Below are 23231 nucleotides of genomic sequence, written 5' to 3'. Positions count from 1 at the left end.
ACATATACACACCCTACCAAGTACATACACCCCCTACCAACCATATACACAGCCTGCCAAGAAAACACACCCCATACCACATACACTCCCTACCAAGCACATACACTCCCTACCAAGCACATACACCCCCTTCAAAGGATATACACCCCCTACCAAGCACATACACCCCCAACCAAGCATATAAACACCCTACCAAGCATATACATCCCCTACCAAGCATATACACCCACTATCAAGCACATACACACCCTACCAAGCATATACACTCCATATACACCCACTACCAAGCATATACACCCCCTACCAAGCACATACACTTCCTAACAAACACATACACTCCCTACCAAGCACAAACACCCCCATCAAAGCATATACACCCCCTACCAAGCATATACACCCCCAACCAAGCATATAAACCCCCTAGCAAGCATATACACCCCTACCACGCATATACACCCCCTAACAAGCAAATACACTCCATATACACCCCCTACCAAGCACATACACCTCCAACCAAGCATATACACCCCCTACCAAGCATATTCACCCCTTACCATATACACACCTTACAAAACATATACACACGCTACCATATACATTCCCTTCCAAGAATATACAACCCCTACCATACACACCCCCAACCAAGCATATACACACCCTCCCAATTATATACAACCCCTACCAAGTATATACAACACCCACCATGCATATACACCCCCTACCAAGCATATACACGCCGACCAAGCATATACACCCCCAACAAAGCATACACACCCCCTACCAAGCATATACACCCAATAGGGGCATATACACGCCCACCAAGCTGATACACCCCTAACATATACACCCCCTACCAAGAATATACACCCTACCAAGCACATACACCCCCTACCAACCATATACACCCCCTACCAAGCATATACACCCCCTACAAAAGATATACACCCCCTACCAAGCATATACACACCCTACCAAGCATATACATCCCCTACCAAGCATATACACCCCCTACAATAAACATACCCTACTATGCATTAACACCCTACCAAGCATATACACCACATTCCATATACACCCCCTACCAAGAATATACACCCCCTACCAAGAATATACACCCCCTACCATTCATATACAACAAATTCCAAACATAAACACCCCCTACCAAGCACAAACACCCCCTACCAAGCGTCTAAACTCCATACCAAGCACATACAACCCCTACCATATACACTCCCTACCAAGCTTATACACACCCTACCATATACACTCCCTACCAAGCATATACAACCACTACAATACACACACCCTACCAAGCATATACATCCCCTACCAAGCTTATACACACCCTACCATATACACCCCCTTCCAAGCATATACACCCCCTACGATATACACCTTCTACCAAGCATATACACACCCTACCATATACACTCCCTATCAAGCATATACACTCCCTATCAAGCATTTACACTCTCTACCATATACACCCCCCACCAAGCACACACACCCCCCACCAAGCATATGCAGCCCCTACCAAGCACATACACGCCCCACCAAGCACATACACGCCCCACCAAGCTTATACATCCCCTACCAAGCATATACACCCTCTACCAAGCATATACACCCCTAGCAAGCATATACACTCCCTACCAAGCATATACACTCCCTACCAAGCATATACACCCCCTACCAAACATATACACCCCTGCCATATACACTCCCTACCAAGCACATACACCCGCTACCAACCACATACACTCCCTACCAAGCACATACAATCCCTACCAAGCACATACACCCCCTTCAAAGGATATACACCCCCTACCAAGCACATACACCCCCAACCAAGCATATAAACACCCTACCAAGCATATACATCCCCTACCAAGCATATACACCCACTACCAAGCACATACACACCCTACCAAGCATATACACCCCCTACCAAGCACATACACTTCCTAACAAACACATACACTCCCTACCAAGCACATACACCCCCATCAAAGCATATACACCCCCTACCAAGCACATACACACCCTACCAAGAATATACACTCCATATACACCCCCTACCAAGCATATACACCCGCTACCAAGCACATACACTTCCTAACAAACACATACACCTCCTACCAAGCATATACACCCCGTACCAAGCATATACACCCGCTACCAAGCACATACACTTCCTAACAAACACATACACCCACTACCAAGCATATACACCCCGTACCAAGCATATTCACCCCTTACCATATACACACCCTACAAAACATATACACCCCATACCATATACACCCCCTACCAAGCATATACACCCCCAACCAAGCATATAAACCCCCTAGCAAGCATATACACCCCCTACCACGCATATACACCCCCTAACAAGCAAATACACTCCATATACACCCCCTACCAAGCACATACACCCACTACCAAGCATATACACCCCCTACCAAGCATATTCACCCTTACCATATACACACCTTACAAAACATATACACACCCTACCATATACATTCCCTTCCAAGAATATACAACCCCTACCATACACACCCCCAACCAAGCATATACACACCCTCCCAATTATATACAACCCCTACCAAGTATATACAACACCCACCATGCATATACACCCCCTACCAAGCATATACACGCCGACCAAGCATATACACCCCCAACAAAGCATACACACCCCCTACCAAGCATATACACCCAATAGGGGCATATACACGCCCACCAAGCTGATACACCCCCTAACATATACACCCCCTACCAAGAATATACACACCCTACCAAGCACATACACCCCCTACCAACCATATACACCCCCTACCAAGCATATACACCCCCTACAAAAGATATACACCCCCTACCAAGCATATACACACCCTACCAAGCATATACATCCCCTACCAAGCATATACACCCCCTACAATAAACATACCCTACTATGCATTAACACCCCACCAAGCATATACACCACATTCCATATACACCCCCTACCAAGAATATACACCCCTTACCAAGCATATACAACAAATTCCAAACATAAACACCCCCTACCAAGCACAAACACCCCCTACAAGGATCTAAACTCCTTACCAAGCACATACAACCCCTACCATATACACTCCCAACCAAGCTTATACACACCCTACCATATACACTCCCTACCAAGCATATACAACCACTACAATACACACACCCGACCAAGCATATACATCCCCTACCAAGCTTATACACACCCTACCATATACACCCCCTTCCAAGCATATACACCCCATACGATATACACCTTCTACCAAGCATATACACACCCTACCATATACACTCCCTATCAAGCATATACACTCCCTATCAAGCATTTACACTCTCTACCATATACACCCCCCACCAAGCACACACCCCCCCCACCAAGCATATGCAGCCCCTACCAAGCACATACACGCCCCACCAAGCACATACACGCCCCACCAAGCTTATACACCCCCTACCAAGCATATACACCCTCTACCAAGCATATACACCCCTAGCAAGCATATACACTCCATACCAAGCATATACACTCCCTACCAAGCATATACACCCCCTACCAAATATATACACCCCCTGCCATATACACTCCCTACCAAGCATATACACCCGCTACGAACCACATACACCCCCTACCAAGCACATACACCCCGTACCTACCATATACACCCCCTACGAAGCATATACACCCGCTACCAAGGATATACACACCCTACCAAGCACATACACCCCCTATTAATTATGTACACCCCGTACCATGCACATGCACCCCCTACCAAGCACACACACCCCCTACCTACCATATACACCCCCTACCAAGCATATGCACCCTCTACAAAGGATAAACACCCCCTAGCAAGCATATACAGACCCTACCATATACACTCCCTACCAAGCATATACACCCCTACCATAAACACACCCTACTATGCATTAACACCATACCAAGCATATACACCCCATTCCATATACACCCTCTACGAAGCATATACACCCCCTACCAAGCATATACACCCCATACCAAGCATATACACCCCCTACCAAGCATATACACTCCCTACCAAGCATATACACCCCTACCATAAACACACCCTACTATGCATTAACACCATACCAAGCATATACACCCCATTCCTTATACACCCTCTACGAAGCATATACACCCCCTACCAAGCATATACACCCTCTAACAAGCATATACACACGCTACCAAGCATATACACCCCCTACCAAGCCTATACACCCCCTACCATATACACTCCCTACCAAGCATACACAATCCCTACAATACACACACGCTACCAAGCAGTTACATCCCCTACCAAGCATATACACACCCTGCCAAGCATATACACCCTATACCATATACACCCCCTACTAAGCATATACACCCCCTTCCAAGCATATTCACCCCTTACCATATACACACCCTACCAAGCATATACACACCCTACCATATACATTCCCTTCCAAGAATATACAACCCCTAGCATACAGCCCCCTACCAAGCATATACACCCCCTCCCAATTATATTCACCTACCAAGTATATACACAACACCCACCATGCATATACACCCCCTACCAAGCATATACACCCCCTAGGGGCATATACACACCCACCAAGCATATACACCCCCTACCAAGCATATACACCCCCTACCAAGCATATACAACTCCTACAATACACACCCCATACAATATACACTCTCTGCGAAGAAAATACACACCCTACCATATATACACCCTACCATATACACACCCTACCACATACACTCCCTATCAAGCATCTACCATATACACACCCTACCAAGCATATATACCCCCTACGATATACACCTTCTACCAAGCATATACATCCCCTACCAAGCATATACACCCTCTACCAAGCATATACACCCCTATCAAGCATATACACTCCCTACCAAGCATATACACTCCCTATCATATACACTCTCTACCAAGCATATACACCCCCTACCAAATACACCCCCTACCATATACACACCCTACCATATACACTCCATACTAAGCATATACACTCCCTACCATATAAACACCCCCTACCAAGCATATACACACCCGACCATATACTCTCCCTATCAACGATATACACACCCTCCCATATACACTCCCTATCAAGCATATACCCTCCCTACCAAATACCAGGTCAGAGGCAATTTGCATTCATACTATGCTTCAACAAGACTGGGCCCCTGCTGTTCTCTATTAAAAAAAAAAAAAATTTAAAAAAAAAACTTTGCAGTTCATTTGATCTTCCATCACAAACGTCTAAAAATATACACCCAGTCGCATCTGCAGCCGACCAATATTTGAGCTGCAGCCTACACAGACAACCTGGCTCAGTTTAGCGTTCCATGGCATTCATTCATTCATTCATTCCCATGATTTTGGATGAGATAGGATGCTAATTGTTTCATAACATCACCATTCTCCATCCACAGCACCAGACTCTTAGCAAGTGACAAGGCTGTATGCGTTTCTCCCAATCTCTACAACGTAGGGAGAAATGGAAACAACCTGTCACTGCCGCATATACCTCCTGTAAACAGGATCCACTGGACACAGACATCTCTTCAATGTTTAGTTTTGATTTACATTTGATTGATTTGTTAAGTAACCTGAATTCAACATGAAATCAATACAAAATGTCACCATGTCATTGGATTTAGGTTAAAATGCCCTTTTGTTGATGACTTTTTACAAATCCAATACGTTTTCCATGTTGACTCAATGTCATCACATCGATTTTTGGGGTTGAAATGACATGGAAACAACGTTCATTGAACCAATTTTTGCCAAGTGGAGAATGACGTTAGCCCTGATTGGAGTTCTGTACTGTAGTCCTCTAGTGCGCCTGCTCTTGAACAGTAGTTCTGTGATGGTTGAGACAGGGATATTACATTGTGGATGCACATGCAGCTGAGGTAGATTGATTGGCAACCTTGTCAGATACTTCAGTACAGTTATTGACGCCTAGAGTTGGTCTAAATGGCATCCTAATGTGACTGATGTCATGTCTTCCTATAACGTGACTGACGGATGACATCATGCGGTGACTAAGCCCTGGCCAGTTGTCTTCCATCCAGGTCTCCGGGTGGCGTTTCCTGGGTGTGTAAGGAGGAGGCATGGCTGGCTGAGATGTCGTGGACGATCACACCACTCTGCTCGACGTGCTGCTGCTGTGCGGGCCTGGCTCCTCCAGCTGCACCACTGCATCACTGATGGTGCCATGATCCAGTTCTAACTGTGGGTGAGGAATTATAGTAATTTACCATAATCATCAACATGTTTAGCACAATACATTACAGACATTGTTGTAATATGGCCATAGGTCTGTTTATGACAGGCTTTAATGAGTGCAAAATACCATATTAGTCTCACCGCACAGATTCCTTCCACAGCACAAACACATTGATCCATCAGTTTAATCAAACACTGATATTCCAAAGCAATGAAATGTGCATATGCAAAAATTATTCAATTATTTGTTCCAGATAGTGCCTGTCTGTATACCACAGGAGTTAGGTGGCACCTTAATTGGGGAGGATGGGCTCGCGGTAATTGCTGCAGCGGCGGAATTAGTGGAACGGTAACAAATACATGGTTTCCATGTGTTTGATGCCATTCCATTTACTCCATTCCAACCATTATTATGAGCCGTCCTCCCTTTAGCAGCCTCCACTGCTGTATACAGTTTTAGATACTCAGGCAGCACAATGGCAATTTCCACTGAGGAATTCCCTCTGTCTACTCTCCACTGAGGCAGGAGAAAACTGCTTAAAACTTTTCTTGACCCATTTCTTTATCAGTGGAAGGCTTTTATGGGGCTTATGTCTCATCAGATGCATTCACACTTTCGAATTAAGTCTTTTGCCTAACAGGATGTGTATAAATGGAGTATTTTTACGCTGGGAAGATAAACAGAATTGACGTGGTGTTATGTTGCTGTGCTAAAAGGGACAGTCTTTTAAAAGGGACAGTCTCATGGTAAAATAAGTTAGTGGTTCTCTCAGCCAAGCCACCACATCTTGTAGTGTGGCTCATTTAGCTAGCGGTCCTTGTTGACATGTTTGTCGCTCCTCCTCTCTCCTGGCAGGTAATGACGAGACATAAAACCAATCCTGGAGATGCCGAAGAGAAGAGACATTCTTGCCATCGTGTTGATAGTGTTACCGTGGACTCTGCTCATCACCGTTTGGCACCAAAGTGCAATCGCTCCTCTGCTCACCATCCGCAAGGGTACATGCTCAATCCTCCACTTTCTCATATGTCCTCTGTTGCACGGTGTAGGACTATTCAATAGCCAATTTATACAATCCAATTCAATCACATGCCCAGTCACAGAACATCATGGTACAGTACATATAGTACAACACATGCCTTCCACAGGGTCCGTTACAGATCCCTATGTGGTGGTGTGCATCATCCGATTGTAATATAGGTCAATTGTCAGTTAAGGCTATCCAAAATGAACTTCTTGGTAGGTGTCCTTTGATTCGCACAGTCCCATCCAAGCTTGTGCTTGGAGTAAAGCTAATTTACACGCAGCATATGGTCTTCAGCAGTCATTCAGCTAATATATTTAGCAGTTAAACTGTAGAAGACTTTTCAAATCAAAAGGAGACTAGATTAATTTCTAATGCACTTTAATCAGCATCTGAAATAGTAATAATCATAATAATCACGGCTCCCTAATAGCTTCCAGGCAGGCTTTATAGAATCTCCTGAGTTGGTGTTTATGTGGCTCCCACATACTGTTCACAAGCTTGAGACGTTATCACACACTCACATTATGAACCCCCCTCTCCATAAATGTGACCCAAGTGACCTTAATAAACTAACAGTGTGATATGTCAAGTACAGTACTCTGTCTAATGAACATAACCATATTAATAGGCCCAATGCATCCGTTTGTTTTCAATTAAAATGGTCAAAAATAAACAAAATAGCTTCTTAGCAAACAGCAATTTCTCAATCAAGAATTTTGCTAGGACTGTCTAGGAGTGGTCTGAGTGAGGGGCCTAATTATTCCAACCTCAGTGTGGAAATATACATAAAACAAAGGAAATTACAGTTTTGACTTCACTTGGCCTTTAAGATGACCGTAAATCAATAGCGTTCTTTGCCTCCTTCCATTTGCCATCAAGGTGAAATGTAGGATGTAAAATAGGCAGGTCTCCACAAATCAACTGGAGCCTTTCCTTTGTTTGTCTTAAGAGTAGCAGGGGTTTGCCAGAATGCTTTCTGTCAGCCACCGCAGAACATCTGTCCCTCAGGAGATTGTGTGAATCTGCTGTGTGATGTAGAAATATCATGTTTCTGTCTGAGGTGAGAACCTCCTCTCTAACTGAGCACCGATAAAGACTGCTATGAACTATGGAACAATGTGGAGAAATGAACTACCTTAATGTACCAATAATGATATTAGATCCATCATAGAGGGCTATGGGGGCCACATAATCATAGCTCCACTACTGGAATAGACCCTGTCCCTGCCATGGCTGTTCCAGCTGAATGAGTAGGGGCAGCCAGGGGAGCCGCTGCCCTAACCAAACTGTAGCCATGTTGTCCGCTCACTTCACGCTGCCTGCTTTCACTCTTTGCTGCCTGTCACCACCTAGTAAAAGAGATCTTTATCATACCAAAGAGGCTTGCAGTACATCGGCACTGACTCTTAGGTACTTGCCTCTTGGATTGTGCCACTTGAGATTATACAGCGGGAAACCCCTCCCCTGGGGCATGCTAATGCCTTATATGTCTTCCTGTTTCCCTGCAGATGACGGAGCCGACGGAGGGCGGAGGGAGGCGGGCCAGGCCAGCGACTCTAAGGAGTACTGCTCCTCTGATAAGGACATAGTTGAGGTGGTGAGGACGGAGTACGTGTACACACGGCCGCCACCATGGTCCGACGTGCTGCCCACCATCCACATCATCACCCCGACCTACAGCCGCCCGGTCCAGAAGGCAGAGCTGACGCGGCTCGCCAACACCTTCCTCCACGTGGCCAACCTGCACTGGATCCTGGTGGAGGACTCTCAGAGAAGGACCCCGCTGGTCACACGCATGCTCAGGGAAACGGGCCTCAACTACACTCACCTGAACGTGGAGACTCCCAGGAACTATAAGCTGCGTGGGGACACGCGGGACCCCAGGATACCCCGGGGCACCATGCAGAGGAACCTGGCGCTGCGCTGGCTCAGAGAGACCTTCAATTCCAACAGCAGCCAGACGGGCATTGTCTACTTCGCTGATGACGACAACACCTATAGCCTGGAGCTGTTTGAGGAGGTCAGTCCAGGCCTGGGGCTCAGTGGCATCTCATTGCCACGTCTGGTCCACTATATTCCCTTTAGTAACACTGAACACAATGGTAGTGGGGAGTTTACAGCAAATCATTTAAGAATGAATTACATTTATTTTAATTTGGAACAATTTTTGCACATTGAATGATGGCTACTCCTACTCCTGGTAGTAATAGATTGTGGTTATTGCCTGAAGTATTTTGATTCCCATTACCAACAACAGTGGTCCAAGGATAAGTTTGAACTTGGTAATTAGTGCCTCAGGTCATCCATTTTGACTCAAGACACATTGGCTTGGCTTGAATGGATGCTGTTGGGCCCTGGGGCATTAGCCTCAGGTCTTGTTAGTGTGAATGGGGCAGGTTGTAAATGATGCGCTCTGTATTGATGGGCCTGTCATTGCCTGATTTCCAGGGAAAGGTAGAGTGCTCTCCCTCTTCCTAGTAGCCCTCCATCACTTACACCCAGCACCAGCACTCTTTATAGGGGAGAGTAACGACCTATAGGGCTGAGCTTAAGCTAGCTGCCTTTGGGCTGACTGATAGAGAGAGTCAGTGAGAAACCACTCAGACCCAACTGACAGAGCAATAAATATCGGACCATTCTCATAGAACTGCTAACAGGTGTAAGTCATGGAGGGGATGGCTTTGGAGACAAGGCAGAAAACAGCTACATGTGAAGGGGTTTAAAGTAGACATCCATCCAAGAGATTGCATGTTGTTATGATCTGGACATGAATTAACCTGACTGGAAAGATGCCAGCTTGTTCAGCTTGGCCTGACATTTGAAATATGAAACATTTTACAAATTAAATCATTCATAATGTCATGAACTCTTTCCCAGACTTGGCAGTAATTCAATATGGAAACACGGGTTACAAATACAACAGCTGAATAAAATACGTACAGCAAGGAACTGTAATGGCCAACCTAACCTTCTGGTATTGCACCATTACATAACATTAAGCAGATGCTCTCACCTAGAGCAAACCAGACCATGGGGAAACATTCCATGTTGAGAGACATGGTCAGAGACTCTGCTGTAAATTGTGAAAATTAAAATAGCTCATGAAATATGCATCTGCCATAGTTAAACTAAATCACTGTAAAGGGGTGCATTAATTATTAAGCTTTCATAAAAAAATGCTTATGTTGCCTTTCCAAAGCCATAAGGAATACTTACCGGCAGCGCCTGCCTTTTATCATATCTAGCCTTCTCCTTCAGCATCCACATTCAACATTGTGAACCAGATCACTTAGAATAGAATATATCACCTAAATTGAATACTTTTTTTAGATCATAAAATAAGTATTTGATATAAAAGGTAAATATGATATTGCTTCTGGTTTATGCATCATTGGGTGTACTGATGAAAATGGGGCACCGTTTAGGAGTTGAACTGAGCCATCAATTCCATGTATTAAAGACAGATAATCAACCTATAGCAGTATAATCACCCGCAAGCAGTATCAGCCTATTTCTGATGACAACTCACTTTGGAGCTTATGTGAACCAGTACAGATCCTCATCTCGTCACCCTCTCCTGTGCTCCAGATTGATTAATACACCTCGATGTCTACCGTCTCTAAAGTTTGGGATTAGTTTCCTTTGTTGTGCTCAGACTTCAAGAACATAGGCAAGCTGTCTCTGTGGGCCTCCCCATCACTCGCATCGCCCCAGTAAAGGAAACATAGTTTACACACACATAGACAGAGAGAGACAAAGAAAGAGAGATAGACAAGAGGAAACTTAGCAGAAACACTTAAAATCTACAAAAATGGGGTAGCACTTTGTGGCATTTCCATCAGCTCAGCTCTAAACTGAGGAGAGACGGGGTGCCGTTTCAGCACTGATTCCCATTACTGGCAGCCATGGAAACATTCATTTTCACATTGTAGCATGGAGGGAGAGGGTCAATGCCCCTGATGATGCCTGAGACAGTTTCATTCAAGAACCAAACCCTTGAGGAAAGAAACAGCTATTTCACTCGTAGGAAAGATGCATGATCTAAACTTGTGATAAAGGTCAGTTTTCTAATTATCAGAAATCACACATGACCCTTGAGAGAAGGTGATGTCATCCCTAACACACAATTATGTGAAATATTATCTGGGTGTCCTGTTCTCGGTGGCCCAAATGTGTTTCCAAACTTCACACAGACACGTCTCCTCTCTGATCCGCTGGGCTGATGGGTTATCATCAGATAAGGCTAGAATACTGGGACAAACACAGGGAGAGACCTCTTTCCACAGTGTTTTCCCACCCACCCACCACACACCTCCTCTCTCCACTACACACCTCATTTAAAAAGCACTTCTACAACAGAACACCAGCACCACTATTATTTCTACTGCATTGAGTGTGGATACATTACTCTACAGTTCACCCCTCATTAGAAAACTTCCTTTCATGACTCTCTCGCTGCCAGTGGTGCAGAAACACAGTCGACAAAGAGCGGGCTGCCGGGAGATCGTTTGATGCTGGAAGATTAAAGGACAAACCTGAGCCTGAGGAACGGAAGAGGCTCGGCACCTTTCAAGCATCTCCTCAACCAACCTGCTCTTCTACTCCCATCCACTCTGTATAATGGCCCTGGTCCTCAAACCCACTTAGCTCTGTCCATGTTTACTCTTCTTAGGCTGGGTCCATCACGGTGGCCCTACAAGGCTCCTGTGATACATGCAACATACACACTGTATATTTCAGCTTCTCTGACTCTATTTATATCATTATTTGCAATGAAAACTACAATGAATGTATTTTGCTTTGTTGGCACATCTGGTATAGACACTGATACACTGATCCTGTTAATTAAAAATACAAACAGCGCAAATATGCTTAACTCTCTCTGTCCTCTCTTCTTCTCCATCCAGATGAGGTCAACAAGGAAGGTATCTGTATGGCCCGTGGCCTTCGTTGGTGGTCTGCGCTACGAGTCGCCCAAGGTCAACGCAGCGGGCAAGGTGTACGGCTGGAAGACTGTATTCGACCCTCACCGGCCCTTTGCCATCGACATGGCAGGCTTTGCCATCAACCTGCGGCTCATCCTCTTCAAGCCCCAGGCCTACTTCAAGCTGCGGGGAGTGAAGGGAGGCTACCAGGAGAGCAGCCTGCTCCGAGAGCTGGTCACACTCAACGACCTAGAGCCCAAAGCAGCTAATTGCACTAAGGTAATGCACCGCAGATAGAGCAAAATAGATGCTTTCTTTTTACATGTTATACTCTAATTTTACACCAGAATATCCTCATTTTATCTATTGGTATTTTATATAATGTCAGGCAAATTAGAAATCCATACTCTGATGATCCTCTGGTGGATCCAACCTTAGTGCAGAGGCCGTGGCAAGTTCACTCTTTCCAAAACAACTTTATATATATAACCAGGTGCTAAAAACATCAGCGGATCCATTAGGTTACTGGCAGGCTCCCCACACATAGTGGGTGTGATTGTAAAAGGCTTCAGGGCACAGTGTGGTGTTTCATACCCACTTCATCTCCGGCCTGGCTGTTCCCTGTCTGGCCCTGGCCCTAGACCCAGCCGCTAAGCCTCTCCCTGGGCAGAGAGGAGTCGGACAGGGACCTTAGCTCACCACCACTCACACTCACAGGATGGGATATTCAGCCTGATTATATTCAGGACTCCTGGAGGGGAGTAGATGAAAAGGGGGGGGTGGAGCGGGGGGCGTCCAAGCATGCATTCAGCCCAGATATGCACAGGGAGAGGGATGGGGGATGAGCCGTGCTCCGGCACCTCTCCTCCTTATAATCTACCTCTTCAGACGCCAGTGTGACTATTAACCTCATCTACACCTGGGTAAAGTGGGAGTTGGCTTCTGGTGGAGGCAGCTCAAACCCACCTCATGCATAATTCATTACTGAAGTGAAGGAGATGAAAGGTAGGGCTACTCAGAGACTGAGGGGAAGAAAATTAGCTCTATACGTCGATTCTTTTCCACCATCAATCTCCTGGATGTGTGTCCATTCTCCAGGGCCAATTCATCCCACTCCAAAGGCTTGATTGGGGCTATAGTTACCGGCACATGACACACCCAAAAGAACTGAGCTGCATCACATACAAAGAGCCAAAAAGAAGATACATTTTTTTTAAATCACTACGGGGGCACTCTCTATTCACTATCATATAATGTTGAGCTGACACGCCGGAGTACATTCTTACAGATAGGTTTCGTATTGTACCATCTGTACTGCTCTTGTTGCTATATATGGGAGTAGAAGAACATTACCGGATTAGTTTCCTTTGTTGTGCTCAGACTTCAAGAACATAGGCAAGCTGTCTCTGTGGGCCTCCCCATCATTCGCATCGCCCCAGTAAAGGAAACATAGTTAACACACACACATAGACAGAGAGAGACAAAGAAAGAGAGATAGACAAGAGGAAACTTAGCAGAAACACTTAAAATCTACAAAAATGGGGTAGCACTTTGTGGCATTTCCATCAGCTCAGCTCTAAACTGAGGAGAGACGGGGTGCCGTGCGAAGAGGAGAGGAGAGAGGAGGAGTGAATGGGATCAGGAGAGAGGAGGAGTGAATGGGATCAGGAGAGAGGAGGAGTGAATGGGATCAGGAGAGAGGAGGAGTGAATGGGATCAGGAGAGAGGAGGAGTGAATGGGATCAGGAGAGAGGAGGAGTGAATGGGATCAGGAGAGTGCTGCCTGATGCTGATTCTTTTCTCTGATATTTCTCTACAGATTCTCGTTTGGCACACTAGGACGGAAAAACCTGTCCTTGTAAATGAGGGGAAAAAAGGATTTACAGACCCCAATGTGGAGATTTGACGTTGTCTCCACGGGCAATGGTAAAGTGAGAAATTATTGAAATGAGGTCACATCTCAGACTTATTTTACTCATTTATAAAAAAAAATATTTTTAGGACCTCTGGCGAACAGGAAAATGGTAAGCGTCCCAATGATAAGCACATTTCGGGATATTGTTTGACTTATCCATTGCTTTTACAGACACCCACATTTTTGAGCTAAGAAGGTCACCAATAACTGTAAGCGTTATTACATCCAATTGATCTGTACTGCAAATTGACTTAATTATGAATGTGTGTAATTTCTCAGTGAGTCCCTACTCTCTGTTCCAGGTGGTTGTCTAATATGGACCCTGAGAAGAAAAAGAGGCCATCTCCCAGTGCAATCAGTGTTCATGTCTTAATCATCTCAGAAAAGACTGCCTCGGGGGCAAAATCCTAATCCCCTTGACTGAAACTAAACACTTTTAATATTGGGATTAAAACAGTACAAATGTATCATATTAAAGCACAGATTAGTTCAAGATGGCAATATTTATCAGGTTAAATGTTGCTAGCAGCACCAACATCAAGCAGACGGTGAGAGCTGAGTCATTAAGGATCAACGGGAGATCGATGCTCTCGGAACCTGCATGGTACCATACTGCGTCTGTAGTGTCCTAACACGAGACAGCACAACACAAACATTGCAGGGAGAGAGGGAGTTAGGCAGCCAATGAGATGGAACATTACTGGCCTGAACAGGCTAATGAGATATCCATTGTCTTTCCCTCTATAGACGTGGATCTACAGGGCAGGGGATGAGATCCTGATATCTTAGTAGGGTCTATAAGAGACTGGAGGATCTGATTGAACACTGAGCCCCTGGACACCTTTAATAGACATGTACTGAAATGTCCTCCACGTCTTCAGACCGAACAATAATGGAGAATCCGAACAAGTCATCTCTCAGAAGATCAATTCTACTTTCAGCAAACACTGAAAGTTCAAAAAGGGAAGGAATGTCCTTTTTGTATAACTAAAACGGTCTGCTTTTATTTAATTTGTTTGTTTTTGGTGTTTACATACATTTTCTTGCTAGTTCAATACTATTGGCTTGACTCTTGCCTCCATTTTGAAAGCTAAAGATGTGGCACCATCCATTTTCAGTGTCATTCTCAGACATGTAATTCAGTGTGTACTGAAGCTATTCACTTGAAATAACTGACATCAAGATGGGCTCCTAATGCTTGGGAGGCACACAATATTACAGGTCAACATCCCAAAACTTAATTTAACACTTAAAAGCACCAGTGACTGTGTTCCTAAGTGGTAACACGTGTACATACTAATTTAACACAGGAACAATTAGAGGACTCATAGTAAGGTCCTCTTAGATAAAATGTAACTACTGTATTTATATAAATGTAAAAATTAAAACTAAGAATTTACTTAGGCATTGCCAATAACACCTCACTGTATGACAACTGGCATAGCACATGTTCTCTCCTGTTTTTCCATCACATGACATGGACAGTATAACGGCACATCACCAAGTTGGGTTAAACCTAACGTTGTAACCATGTTACAGTATTCACATTACCCAATGATGAGCACTTTGGCAGATGGCCATATAGTATGCTGGTTTATATAACCACAGTAGCTAACTAGTAGAGTAGGATAAAATAAAGCAATTGACTTTATCCAAGCTAAAGGCACTGACAGTACAAGTCGAGATATACAGTAAAATCTGCGCAAGTATCCAGGTTCACTGTGCGTATTGCCTACGTAAGTTAGATATTTGCGCTACATCTATAAGCCCAGTGCAGTGTAGAAATGTTGCTGAATACTTAACCTCAGTTTCATCAGAGGTAGACAGAATCCTGCTAAAATGTTTCCAAGAAACAACCGTCCTTCATTAATGGGTCTATGAACTTTAGGCGAGTAAGAAGGCAAATCAAATATAAAAAAACATGAAAACTAGAAGAAGATCCTCTGCTTTGGACAACTACTAGCAAGATACCCAATGCTAGAACCCCAGTCTGCAACACCATTCTATCCATGAATTCTCAATCCTAGTTTCTTGCCCTTACAAAACTGTACCATATACGGGTTGAAGTTAGTTTTGTGACAATTCTTGGCAATAGCAGGCAAAACTTAATGACAAGCACAATTTAATTGGTATCATGCTCAGCTACACCTTTAGCTACAGTATTAAGGTTTCATGTCCGTTTCAATTTCTTCATGGATCCTTCAGTTATACCTCAAATGTAGGGGAAGACACTAATGGCAAACTATGAAAAAGGAAGATCAATGACCAGGATAGTTACGGCCTATTAACTTATCCAAAGTAGTATGAGATCAGATACGATTTTCCCATCAGGTACTGTTCCCCCATCGGATATGGCTCCCCCAAAAATATGCTCCCCCATCAGGTCAAGTGGACATACCAACATGTCATTTCTGATCATTTCTATTCAATAGTATTGTTTCATTGAGGAAGTCAAACTGAATGTTTTGAGATCAAACAATGTGTGTGGCTGTTAACGTTCATGTTGACCTCATCTTTAGGCTTTGGATTGCACAGCAGTACCATTAAGATCATTAGGAAAGAATCAATGTCTTCTGGTCTGTTTCCATTCTCCAAAATGTCAAGTGAAGTCTGTCTATTTATGCGAAAATCTAAATTAATATATTTATTTATGTATTTATCTGAAGTATGAATGTCCTCTTGTCAAATTGAATTATAATTGAACATTTCTTTGTCCATGTTTGCCCCCACCCCCTTTTCTCATCGCTGCCTCTTAGCCACTGAGGTTCAGAAACCACACACAGACAAGCTCTGAGGTTACATTTAAGTTTGTGGGCAACACCAAACAACTGAGACACAACATTTTATTACTTACCATTATTTCTGTATTGCTCTGACTTCAATTGCCATCAATAGCCTTCATTTTCAATTACCGTTCTTAGAATTGATTGTGTTCCATAATGTGATTTTAGGAAAAATGTTTGGGCCTGTCTAGAGACCCCTGCAGAGATGAACCCAGAAAACACTAGGACATGAGTTATACATAATGAAAGTGCAATTTCAACTCTTGGATATTTACTGGAGCTTGCGCCTACACTGTTGTAATCACATACATAATCATAAGTTAGCTGTAGTACTCTGATGGTACAAAACTCAAACTTCTCCTTCCATCCCTGGCTTTCTCACACTCTCACAGTTCGATCAACGAGCGATACTGTTCCGACCATCAGAAACGGCTTTAATGTAATGGAACAGCCTTATCCAGTGTTTAGCTTCGTAGTGGTACATACATAATGTAACAAAGGTGATGGCTCATACTAGGCCCTAAATGCTTTCTTAGGGCAAATCACTATTTCCTCCCCTTCCTTTACCTACTTTGATCCACAGTCATCTTCCATCCTTGTGTGAATCACTTCTTCTGCATGTAACTCTAAAGGTTGTTCATTTCTCCTCAAGACTCCATCTCAGAGATACCATATGGCATTTATCAAGAAAAATAAACAACTGAAAAGTGCAGTACTTGACAAATGTCTTTGTATTTGAGAGTATCCACTGCACTGATGGTTCAGTTTAATTCACCATCACACATCATTGGTTAATCTCAAAAGAACAATCTGTGTATTTGTTTTAATTGTCCATTCAAAGAAATACAGTGTCAAGTAGATGTGTCCTTGAATCCGGACAAAAACCTATACATTAAAATACCTGAAATCTCCAAATTAGTATCTCTGACACAATTCTCACAATACACATATGGAATGGTAATGCACAAACAACAAGTAAAAAACAGATATTGCAGTACAGATATTGCAGTGGCCCATCATATATAATGAAGGCTCAGTTACATTTACAAGCTCTAGTAGAATGCTTTATTAGTCTGGATCATTCAGAGGGTGGGGTTTCCCGACAGGAAATAAATGCCATGTGCAGTGATGTGCATCGATTCTGAGTAGCTATCTAGCTTGGTCCCTGATGGCAGGCAGAGTGTGAAAATGTGAGAGGATGGAACTCCTAACCATACCTCCATTCCACTAGGCCATCCTCACTATACGTCAACAGTCATTCCAAGGTCAGGCTTGCTGGCGAATTGGATTTTACCATCAGCTTCTTGCTCCTCAAACACAATGACCTGAGATCAACAAAAGGATTTGAAACACAGCAGAGGTCAATACAGCCGAGGCGTGGAACCAACACGTTCAGAGGGAAGAGAAGTCGCCTGAGGACTATTCCCGCAAAGCACTACCAAGTTCAATATCATCAAACCCACGGGGTGGCCCAGCCGCTGTAGCTGTATATCAAAACTATTGACTAACTACTAACACTCAGAGGCATCTGAGTGAAATCCTGTGTGGGGTGTTTTTCCAGAGAACTAGTTAGACAGAAAGGCAGTAACAGTTACGGCATCAGTATCTGATTGTTTCCTCAGTTAAGCCAAGGTCCAGGGAGGTAGAGGGTTTGCTGGAGACCGATGGACCAGTGGCGTCAAAGATCCTGCCCAGTTGATAAAGACCACTCCTTTACTCCAGCCCTATGAATGGAATTCACTGTAATCAGTGGCTAAAATAGAACTTGGTTCTATTTGTAACGCTTGATGAACTGCAAGTCCCGCCTCTCCCATCTCCTCATTGGATTTTAGGAGCATATACCCACGTGCCATCTCCTCATTGGTTTTTAGGAGCATGATTGAAAGATTAACTGAGGTCCACATTCTAATCCAGCTGGTTCTGGTAATGCACCTTAAAGATGTTTGTCAACCACCATATAAAGTCCACAGAAGAAGAAGAAGACTGAAGGAGGAGAGATTACTAGCAACGAATTCGGTTTACCCTTGTATCTGTGGAATAATTGTCGGAGTAGAGGACCCTGTGCATTTCAGGTAAAATAACATCCTAATGTTTATATACCAGGATAAATTAGCTAGCAACAGCAAAATAGCCAGCTAAATTGTCAATGTTTAATGCTTTTCAACCTGTCCCCAAATTAATATAGTTGGTTCAGAGTTCGTTTTGATATTTCAACCTGCGTGTGGGTGGACAAAATTAGTGCGTGCGTGAGCGGTCTGGTCAGCATGTCAGAGTTTAGAGTTTCTCTAGAACCTTCTTTAATCACTATGTTGGTCTGACGTGTGATATGCCTACTACACTAGCTATCGATAAACCAGATAGGCCTACTATACTACACATCAATAAAAAGTATGGACAGGTGGGGCTCTCTTTCATAAGCACAGACCATGTTGGGCTGCTTTACTCACAGGCAGTCTGATGAAGGTGTCTCTGGGATGGCCGCCCACATACAGCATGCCCTGGAAGAACCCTGGGAAGTTCCACTGGCTTGCTGCACTCAGTCTGAAACATGGGAGGAGATCACCCTATTATAACACAGGAAATCACTGACTAATATGATCCCTCATCATATTTATTAATGTAACGAGATCATTTGTGAGAGTGTACAATGGCATGACTTCAGTCGTGGATATATAAATGGTTTTATTCCACTTCTGATCTTTGGATGTAGTGTTGTTCTTAGTGGGCAAGCATTTTCAAGACAGCGCTAATTTCCCAGCTGATTATAATGGGTTTTTAACATGGTAGTGGGAAACCACATGAAAAATCTGTTATTTCTGCAATCTGGCATTGTAATTCTACGCTCAGCGAGAACCAAGAAGATAATCAACAGAATCCGAGCTAGGCAGGAGCAATGACAGACTCAGAACAGAACAAATAAACATGGGGACGGAAATTGAAAGATGTTCATGATCAGTACAAACCTATTTACAAAGCCAGGCTTCATATCCAGACTATGAATGATAAAGCCTCGTAGCGGGGTATTGTTCCACTCAATGTCTCCGACAAGACCTTAAAAATAAGCCAAGGCTGAAATAAGGTGGTCTTTGATTTTCTACATTCAGTGGTTAATTAGCTGCTTTTGAGCACCTATTCTGAAAGGATTTACCAATAGATGTGTCTAGTTATACAACAACAAGGCTATCACTGACCCAGATACAGTAGGTAAAACTATCGAATTACCTTTACGCTGTTGATCTAGGAGTCTACCACAGTTCACTCTCCCAGAGTTCTCCACAAGTAAACTCAATGTCCTCTCCCCCTTCAATGGAAAGTGCATAAAAGATGTGGAAACAATTGGACGTACTATCTACAGTCCACAATGCAAAGTAGACTAACTAGAGACAATAGAGGAAACGTGGCTTTCAGTTGAACTGAAGATAATAATTGATCAAGTCCAATCTGCTGCTGTGCGATAGGGTAAGCAGCATGGACTTGTTTTCCAATAACAGGCAGGTGCAAAGTTAGTGATTGCGATTCCTCTTTGTTAGAACAACATTTGTCTGAAAACTTTCTGTTGGCTTAATCCTGGCACCTTAGTAACAAACGCATTTATCAGCATCACCAGAAGCTTTCCCCTCTATCATGTGGTGTTGAATATAAACTAGCCAGTTTAGAAAGCAACTCAGCAGCACACCTATAGACTGAATAGAACAAAATAATGTGTTATTGTCACATACACCAGTGAAAGGGGTTGTTTTACAGAGACAGCCATAGTAGCACGGTGCCCCTTGAGCAAATTAGGGATAATTGCCTTGCTCAAGGGCACATCAGATTTTTCACCTTGTCAGCTCAGGTATTCGAAACCAGTGACCTTTCGGTTACTGGCCCAACACTATAACCACTAGACTACCTGTCGCCCGAAACACACTATCACTACACCTTCCCATCAGGCAGTGCAAACTCCAGCGTCTTATAGTCAGAACTCCAACAAAGAGTTAGTCCACAAACACCTAGAAGACAAGACAAGTTTATTAGTAGAAATAATTTACTGACAGCGTGTGCATCATAGGGTACTTGACATTTTCTAATATCATGACATAATTACATGATGTAATAATTTAATGTAGCTGTGTGTCTGTACTCACCAGGGCTCTGTCTCGAACATTGTTCCTGGAGTTCAGAAGGCCTCCGCTGCTGATGGTGGTCTCATATCAAGTGTAGTCATAGGACTGACCATTGTTATTGTTGACAGGAAGGTTCTCCATGTTGACTGGTTTCTGACTTCAAGGGCTACAGCAGACAAAACAACAACAACATTCCAAGGAACTGTCCGTAGATCTCCGATCTACGTGATGAGGCATCTATCTGGGGAAGGGTATAAAACAATTTCTAGTGTTGAAGGTTTCTAAGAGCACAGTGGTGTCCATCATTGGGAAATAGAAAAATATGGAACTACCCAGAGCTGGCCGTCTGACCAAACTGAGCAACCGAGCAAGAAGGACCTTGGTCAGGGAGGTGACCAAGAACCCAATGAACACTCTGACAGAACTACAGAGTTCCATGGCAGAGATGGAAGAACCTGCCAGAAGGACAACAGTCTCAACAGCACTTCAAGAATCTGGGCTTTATGGGAGAGTGGCCAGACGGAAGCCACTCTTGAGAAAAAGGCACATGACAGCAAGCCTGGAGTTTGCAAATAAGCACGTGAAATACTCTGAGCATAAGGCAAAAGATTATATTGTCTGATCAGATAAAAAAAATTACTATTTGGCCTGAATGTAAAGAGCTATGTTTGGAGAAAACCAGGTACAGCTCATCACCCGTCTAACACCATCCCTACCGTGAAGCACCGTGGTGGCAGCATCATTCTATGGGGATGCTTTTCAGTGGCAGGGACTGGGAGACTCGTAAGGGCAGAGGGAACAATGAATGGAGCCAAATACAGGCACATCCGTGATGAGAACCTGTTTCAGAGTGTAAACAACCTTAAACTGGGGCGAAGATTTACATTCAACAGGACAATGACCCCAAGCATACAGCTAAAGCAACACTGAAATGGCTTCAGAACAAGAATGGGAAAGTCCTTGAGTGGCCCAGCCAAAGCCCAGAATTGAATCCCATTGAAAATCTGTGGAAAGACTTGAAGATTGCTGTTCACACCACTCCCGATTGCACTTAACAGAGCTTGAGAAACTCTGCAAGGAAGAATGGGAGAAAATCCCCAAATCCAGATGTGCACAAAGCTGATACTGACATACCAAAGATGACTCAAAGCTGTAATCGCCACCAAAACTGCTTCTACAAAGTACTGACTCAGGTTTTTTTCCCCCACCTTTATTTAACCAGGTAGGCCAGTTGAGAACAAGTTCTCATTTACAACTGCGACCTGGCCAAGATAAAGCAAAGCAGTGCGACAAAAACAACAACACAGAGTTACACATGGGAATGTGTAACTCATCTGAATACTTATGCAAATTTGATATTTCTAAATTACATTTTCAATAAATTTGCAAAAAAAAAAAAAAAAAAAAAAGATTTCTCACTCATCTACACACAATAACTCATTACGGGTTCTTGTGTGTAGATGGGTGAGAAAAATAATATACTTAAATCAATTTTGAATTCAGGCTGTAACACAACAAAATGTGTAATAAGTCAAGGGGTATGAACATTTTCTGAAGGGACTGTTTAATATAAAGGTCAAGCTCTATTTTTAGACAGCTATTTACCATAAATCTGAAATACATTTTTTCTACAAGTGTCTGGATCTAGATGTTGTGAAAATAATTGTTGTCTCAGAAGGGAGAAAATTACAGCAGCGGCTAGTGAATAATTAATGGTCTAAGCAAGTACCAGACGTGCTGCTGCATCTGCCCACAAAATAAAAAATGAAGAGAGCATGTAAGGAGGTCTAGGGATACAGTATACATCCAATTCTAGTGATACAGTATACAACTAATTCTAGGGATACAGTATACAACCAATTCTAGCGGCTCACCTCAGTAAACTGCAGGCTCTCCCATAGATGCAGGCTCTCCCAAGATGCTGCTGAATGATGACAGGCTCATACACTCTCCTGGCCTGGAGAGAGGGAACCTCAGGAAGCTTCTCACCTGAGCAGGGGCGTCGCCAGGGATTTTGGGTCCCTTGAAAAGATATCACGTTGGGCCCCACCACAACAGGCCACACCAACCCTGCGCAATTGCTGTAACAACACACCTCCAGAACCCAATTGACCCACTCAAAGCTTTAAATAACTACCTTTGCAGGCTTGCAACTCTTTTGTAGTCCAA

At 43.6% G+C, this 23231-nt stretch overlaps 2 protein-coding genes across 5 annotated transcripts in view; one reads left to right on the top strand and one right to left on the bottom strand.

The window, feature by feature from the left end:
- The window catches only part of LOC115206455 (galactosylgalactosylxylosylprotein 3-beta-glucuronosyltransferase 1), a 120926-nt gene extending 103261 nt beyond the window's left edge, over positions 1-17665 (top strand). The window contains exons 3-8 of one of the 4 annotated variants that reach the window (XM_029773487.1): positions 6152-6311; positions 7162-7304; positions 8842-9353; positions 12241-12537; positions 14078-14184; positions 14476-17665. In XM_029773487.1, the coding sequence (XP_029629347.1) occupies positions 7193-7304; positions 8842-9353; positions 12241-12537; positions 14078-14164 (1008 nt within the window). In that variant the 5' untranslated portion in view covers positions 6152-6311; positions 7162-7192 and the 3' untranslated portion in view covers positions 14165-14184; positions 14476-17665. Of the gene's footprint in view, positions 1-6126; positions 6316-7161; positions 7305-8841; positions 9354-12240; positions 12538-14077; positions 14185-14475 lie in introns of all 4 variants that reach the window. The other 3 variants (XM_029773484.1, XM_029773486.1, XM_029773485.1) reach the window with 3 other exon arrangements.
- LOC115206457 (beta-galactosidase-1-like protein 2) lies at positions 17572-21433 on the bottom strand. The gene is made up of 5 exons (XM_029773490.1): positions 20531-21433; positions 20179-20257; positions 19920-20007; positions 19404-19497; positions 17572-18680 (listed from the first exon to the last, which is right to left on the bottom strand). Exons 1-5 carry the CDS (start codon positions 20555-20557, stop codon positions 18579-18581), a joined length of 390 nt encoding a protein of 129 aa, XP_029629350.1. The 5' UTR covers positions 20558-21433; the 3' UTR covers positions 17572-18578.
- Between the last annotated feature and the right edge of the window lie 1798 nt (positions 21434-23231).

Source organism: Salmo trutta, chromosome 13 (genome assembly GCF_901001165.1).
Source record: "Salmo trutta chromosome 13, fSalTru1.1, whole genome shotgun sequence".
NCBI classification, from domain to species: Eukaryota; Metazoa; Chordata; class Actinopteri; order Salmoniformes; family Salmonidae; genus Salmo; species Salmo trutta.
This window is presented reverse-complemented; position numbering and strand designations above follow the sequence as displayed.

Bases quoted from the DNA above. Each gene is read 5' to 3' on its own strand.
- LOC115206457 (XM_029773490.1), bottom strand. From the start codon at position 20,557: ATGCTGATAAATGCGTTTGTTACTAAG. The intron at 20,258-20,530 runs GTGCCAGGATTA...TTTCCATTGAAG, and splicing joins TAAATGCGTTTGTTACTAAG to GGGGAGAGGACATTGAGTTT. The intron at 19,498-19,919 runs GTTTGTACTGAT...CCCATGTTTCAG, and splicing joins AAGCCTGGCTTTGTAAATAG to ACTGAGTGCAGCAAGCCAGT.